The 6,723-nt window shown below is 40.3% G+C and overlaps 1 protein-coding gene across 1 annotated transcript; it reads left to right on the top strand.

Moving 5' to 3' along the window:
- The first annotated feature begins 3,514 nt into the window (after positions 1 to 3,514).
- LOC140697050 (cytochrome c oxidase subunit 8C, mitochondrial-like) lies at positions 3,515 to 4,710 on the top strand. Its single transcript, XM_072963900.1, has 2 exons — positions 3,515 to 3,883; positions 4,411 to 4,710. The coding sequence occupies exons 1-2, from the start codon at positions 3,659 to 3,661 to the stop codon at positions 4,501 to 4,503; spliced, it is 318 nt and encodes a 105-aa protein (XP_072820001.1). The 5' UTR covers positions 3,515 to 3,658; the 3' UTR covers positions 4,504 to 4,710.
- The last annotated feature ends 2,013 nt before the right edge of the window (positions 4,711 to 6,723 follow it).

Raw genomic sequence — 6,723 nt, forward strand, 5'->3', positions numbered from 1 at the left:
CTAACATGTCTGTCTTTGCCTTTTATTACCTACATTTATTTACATTTTGTGTAAATAGTCTAAAAATACAGTCATCAACCATGTGGCCCAGGCTAAGAGATGTCAATTGAAATATATAATTTGTCACCCCAAAACAATTTCAAAATTTCAAGTTTTTAATCTAAACTTTTCAGATATCCAAGGAGATATGGAGGCCACAACAATTTTTCTCAAAATTCTCCTTCAGTTTTCCTTCTACTTTCCCTACATAGTGCAATTCTTGCACTCCTTTCTTTTCAGCTCTTCAGAAAATTGCACCCAATAGTGTCTTGAGCTTCTTGTCCTTTGTCCATCCTGTTTCCTCCTGATTCTGCATTACAAGAGTTCAAAGAAATAGTTCTGACCCCTGCAACCCCCATCTTGAAGGGTGAGGGAGAGAAAAATACTGAATAGGCAAAACTAGAGTCCTCTTTTGCCCATAGAGGGAGAGGAATGTCTGGGAACAATTATACATTAACATCTCTTGTCCAGCTGTGCTGTCCCATAATCTCATGGCTACAAACAGGTGTCCAATACTTAAGTGTGCCATCGTGCATTCATTCCCTCTCTTCACAACCTAGTGCCTCCCTTTCCTATTTTGTCAGCTTCTACTGTGCAGTAGAGGGTATTATTCCTCTCAGCATTTAATCCTTCACTCTCTCCAGTGTCTTTAGTTGGGAAAGGAAAAGAGATGGCCAAGAGGCATATGAAAAGATGTTCAACATCACTAATCAGAGAAATGCAAATCAAAATCACAATGAGAAGAGGGGAGGGATAAATTAGGAATTTAGGATTAGCACATGCAAAGTACTATATACAAAATAGATAAACTACAAGGTCCTACTGTATAGCACAAGAAACTATATTCAATAGCTGGTAATAGCTTATAATGAAAAAGAATATGTATATATGTGTAACTGAATTACTATGCTGTACACTGCAAACTAACACATTGTAAATCAACTATATTCCAGTTTAAAAAAATTACAGAAAAAACCCTCAAGTAGTCCAAAAGGATAAAATTAAATTTGTTTTATCCACCCCCCCCACAATGAGATATCACCTCACAGCTGTCAGAATGGCTATTTTCAAAAAGACAACAAATAGCAAGAGTTGGTAAGGATGTAGAGAAAAGGGAACCCTTGTACCCCTTTGGTGGGAATGCAAGTTGGTGCAGCCACTGTGGAATACAATATGGAAATTTCTCAAAAAACTAAGAATAGAACTACTATATGACACAGCAGTTCCACTCCTGGCTATATGTCTGAAAAAAACCTAAAACACTAATTCAAAAAAATACATGCACCCCAATCTTCATAACAGCAATCTAAGTGTCTATCAAAAGATAAATGGATAAAGAAGGTGTGGTATGTACACGTGTGCGCGCACACACACACATACTAGAATACTACTCAGTCATAAAAAGAATGAAAATTTGCCATTTGCAACAATGATAGACTTGGAAGGTATTATGCTAAGTGAAATAATTCAGATAGAGAAAGACAAATTCTGTGTGAAATCACTTATATATGAACTCTAAAAAATAAAACAAACTAGTGAGTATTACAAAAGAGAAACAGACTCACAGATATAGAGAATAAAGTAGTGGTTACCAGTTGGGAGAGGGAAGAGGGGAGGGACGAGGTAGGGGGTAGGAGACTAAGAGGTGTGAACTACTACACATAAAATAAATAAGCTACAAGTGCAGAGAATTGTACAGCACAGAGAATATGGCCAATATTTTATAATAACTTTAAATGTTGTATAATCCATAAAAATTTTCAATCCCTATGTTGTATACCTGAAACTAATATAATATTATAAATTAGTATACCTCAACAAAATAATCAGTAAGAATAAAAAAGTAAATTAGTTAAGGTATAATTGACATATAACAGTATTCTAGTTTCATATGTATAATAATTTGATATTTATATATACTGAGAAATGATCTCTACCATAAGTTTAGTTAACATCCATTACCATACATACTTACAAATTTTTTTCCTTGTGATGAGAATTTTTAAGAACTAAAACTTTATTAATGAGACGTTTTGCATTTTTTTCTTACAAAATGCAATCTACTGAATGTTTATGTTTCCCCTCAAATTCATATGTTGAAATCCTAACTTCCAGTGTTATGGTATGAGGAGTTATAGCCTCTGGGAGATGATTGGGTCAAGAGTAGAGCCCTTCTGAATGGTGTTACTGCCTTAGAAAAGCGACCACAGAGAGCTCCCTTGCTCCTTCCACCCAATGTGAGGATTCAAGAAGACAGAAGAGAGAAAATAGAGGAAAGGATATTAATAATACATGGAAGTAGATCTCTAGAGCTAAAGAAAGATCCAATTCTATATGAATTGACGTCTCACCCACTGCAATTCTATATGAATTGAAAAAGAACCATAACTAGCCATAAGTTAGAGAAACTTCACAAGTCCAAAGACCAAAAGATTCCAAGCAGAAAAAAACAGAGGCTACAGCAAAGGAGTAAGAATCATATTAGATCACACTTCTTATCAGTTACAGTAGATGCTAGAAAACAAGCAAAATTCCCTTAAAATTCCTGTAGGAAAATGATTTTAAGCCTAGAGTTCTATACCCAGCTAAATTAGCATTTAAGTGTGTAGCAAAATATTTTTTTGACTTCCAAGGACTGAGGAAACATACCACCTAAGACCCTTTCTGAAAGAACTGCTTAAGATTGTACTTCAGCAAAGTGAAACAGGAATCTAAAAAAAGAGGAAGATATCAGGTAGCAGAAACAAAGCAATGAAAAGAAATCCTAGAATGCTGTTGTGTAGTAAGTTTAAAATGAAATAGTGTGAAGAAACTAGATCATTCTTAGAGAGCAGATAAAAGTTTATCATGACATTAAATTTGAAAACCACAATATATTCCATTTTTCCTTCAAGAGCTACAAGTTTAGTGATATACAATCACATCGTCTTCTTTACTGGAGCCAAACCCTGTATTTGATCATGCCATGAATATTTTTTATATTATCAGTATATGGCAGATACTTGCTCTTGATTTTCAATGTTGGGAATTAATTTATAGACAGTGTATGGGAAATTTAATTAACATTAGAGAACAGAAACAAATGCTATAAATTCTGCCAGTGAGAAGTAATGGCATATTGAGAGGTACAAGTAGGGGGGAAAGAAAGATAAAGGGAAGTAAATGTTGGGGTATTCAATACCTCACCTTACCCAGCAGAAAATCGCGATACTCTGTGTCGTAGGGCTGGGGGGCTGGGCAGGGCAGGTAGAGGAGAGGGCAGTGTGGGAAGGGTAGGAAGCTGGGTTTGGGGGCACAGGGATGGGGGTCTAGGCTGTGACATGCAAGGAGAGGTGCATAAGAACTAGGAGAGTTCCTGTGTGAGGGCGGGGCATAGCCGGGTGGTGAGCGGAGGGGGCGTGGCAGGGGCGTGGCTTGGCAGGGTAAAGGGGAGGGGGTGGCGGGGTGGGGAACCCCCTCCGTGGCCCAAGCGCTTGCGCAGACCATTCCATCGCCCAGCTCCGGAGCCCGCGCAGCCAAGCGGCGCCTCGCCTCACTTCACCTCACCTCGCCTCACTTCACCTCACCCCGCCTGGCCGCGCCTCGTGTCTTCGCCTCGCGTAGCCTCACCGGACGAGTCATGCCGCGCCTGCCTGTTCTCTGCCTGCTTCCCCCCCGCCGTGTGACCCTGCTGGTTCTGCAGCGCAGCCAACGCCAGGCCCACTCGGATCCTCCTCGCCAGCACCCGGTGTCGACCATGGTGAGTTGGGGCCCACCCGCCGCCAGGGCGGCGCAGACGGCACGCGGCGAGCTGGAGCGCGTGGCCGAGGCGGTGGGCTCCCCGACGGGTGGAGGCGGGGAGCAGGCGGGCTGCCCCTCCGGTGGGAGACTTCGGTGGCCCGGCGGCGGTTAGGGGCTCCGGGGCGGCGTCGCGGTGAGGGCGCCGAGGCTGGGCTGGAGGTGGCGGGAAGCGGGGACCTGGAGGAGCGCGCGGGCGTCAGAGGCTGGGATCATGGTCGTCGGTACCTTTTACGGGCACGACGTCCGAGGCGCAGAGCTGTCGTTGCACCTCAGGATGTCTGTCACCTTTGAACGCCCTTTTCATTGCTGAGATCTGGCATTTTCCCTAAAACGTTGGTAATCCTGGGCAGCGTCTAGCTTCCAGAGTTCAAAGGTCAGAACTGGGGAATCTTAAGAAGGAAAATTAATTTTTTTCAGAAATTTCTATTGGGTTGTCTAGGAATGGAGTTCTTGCTTTTTAGATTTCACCAGGCCCCTGTTTCGAGGAAAGTGGCAAATTCCTCCAAACGTTTAAAGCGGTTTTTGTTAGGCAGCGAGTGACTGTACCAGGAAGCCGTACTCGCTAACAGCGCTTTTCATCTTCTTTTCCAGGAGGTGGCTATTGCCCTCATGGTGCTTTTTACCGCCTTCTTAACCCCCAGTGGGTATGTGCTGAGCAATCTGAACCACTTCAGAAGAGACTAGCTGGAAGAAGATGTAGAGCTGCTGTTAACGTCCTACCAACTTTCAGAAAATGCTATGGCTTCTTTAAATGATTGAAATTGCTTAGTTTGGCTGTTGTGGGTTATTCACTTTCATAACCATATGCTTATGGTAAATATTTTGCACTATTTTAGTATTGTGCATTCTAGAAAGAGTTGTATAGTCATTAAAAATGTTACATAAACTTCAGACAGTTGTTCATGCTTGCTATAATGTGTGATCCCAGGTTATTTTCTAAACATCGTGAAAACTAATGAAATCTGATGAAAAATACAGTTGACGCTTGAAAGGCTTGAAGGGAGGCAGGGTGGGAGGGGAAAGGCGACAGGGGAATTAAGAGACTCAATCCTGTCTGCAGTTGAAAATCCGTGTATGACTTTACAGTCCGCCCTCTTTCCAGTATCTGAGGTTTTGCGTTTGAGGATTCAACCAGCCTCGGATCCTGTAGTACATAGTTATTGGAAAAAAATCCCTGTGTAAGTGGACCTGTGTTGTTCAAGGGTGCATTGTACAATGATGAGAAATGCTGCGAAAGATCAGACTTAACTTCTTTTTCCTTCTCTGATTCTGATGACTTTGTGTTTAAGCTTCTGATGCCTTCCTCCATGTGCTCCAACTAATGACAAAGGACTGATCTACCTTTGTGCTGACTGGGGAAGAATATTGAGTTATAAGGGTCTTTCCCATAGAACTTGAGCTTTAATTTTCTGAACCATTTCTTTGACATTACTCATTCAGTATTCTCACGGGTTAATGCTATATATTGAGAAATGGTAGCTCATTTTGATGAACAAATTCTATTGCCTTGTCTTGTTAGTAAATTTTACATGCATAGAGGTGTCACCTTCAAAGTACAGTTGATTCTGTTACTAGGTGTAGTTATATTCTGTAGTCACGGTGAATTCTGAATTAGCAAATACTGAGCCATTGCTCCTAGGGGAAATACAAGCTTAGGTTCCTGTGAGCCTCTGGTAATAATATGTTTCTCAACCTATCAATATATAGCCTTGTTTTATGTGTGTTTCTGTTTAAAGACACCTTATTTATTATACATTATTGATTCCTAAGTGTTATACTCACGTCTGATTGAAACTTAGATCTAATATGCATATTTTCCCTCTTAGGCACATCACAATCTTGTGCTTAGGAATTCTACACAGCACTTCAGCACTATGCTTGGGGGCCATTTTAAACAGTGGAATTGCCAACAAAAATGTAAAAAGTGTGACACTAAATGGAAAGGACACTTGTTTTATAGGCTGAGCTGAAATAAGAAGGTAGAGCTTATCCTTGTTTAACCTTAGTGTTGGGCAAGTCAAATTTTTCACCACGCCAGCATGTCAGTGAATAATGTGGAAGTGTTGTATTGGTTTTGAGAATGCGAATCAATTTTAGCAAGTAGGAGAATTTGCAAATATGGACTCTACAAATAGTGAGGATCAAGTGTCTTTTCTTGGAGGAGGTCTTGCTCCTATTTGTGAGATGTTCTGGGAGTTTTTATTTTGAAATTTTAAGAATTTGCAGAATCTTCTTTTGGGAAGAATTAGTATGTAGAAACTTTGATTTCTTCAAGTTGGATTTTTGTGGAATAGTTTGAAAATGTGAGTTTGACTTTGGGGAATAAATGTAGTGCAACTCTTGGTTTAAAGATGAGATTTGATGATAAACTAATGATTTTCTTGGTGAAACGGTCAATTATAAAATATTTTGATAGTGATATCATTGGTAGATGAGAGCTCTCACTGTTCCTCAGATGCATACTTTATTGGCCAAAATCCAGTGGGTATGAAGTTCTGGTGTCTGATGAAAAGTTAGTCATTAGCATGTAGATATACTGCCTATCTGTCTCATCTCCATAGCTAGATTTTAAATTGTTGAGAAATGATAATTTTTTAATCCTAAAGTGTACAGTGGATAAATCAAAATATTTACTCTTTGATCAGAAGACTGAAATTACTCCTTCATATGAACAAGCACCTAATGAACATCTATTATGTAGTCTGTAGACAGGAAAACGGGTATTTCCTATCTTACTATTTTTCCAGCATTTAGCTCGATGCGTGGCACATATTCTGAGCTCTTTTTTTTTTAGTGTATTGAGTGGTTAAACTGCTAAGACAAATAGGGATCATCTCATTTGCCAGTTTCAATCATTTCTAGTAGTGGCTGTATGTAATGCTGTGTTGAGGAAGATTATAGAAG

This window comes from Vicugna pacos, chromosome 6 (assembly GCF_048564905.1).
Source record: "Vicugna pacos chromosome 6, VicPac4, whole genome shotgun sequence".
Lineage (NCBI taxonomy): Eukaryota > Metazoa > Chordata > Mammalia > Artiodactyla > Camelidae > Vicugna > Vicugna pacos.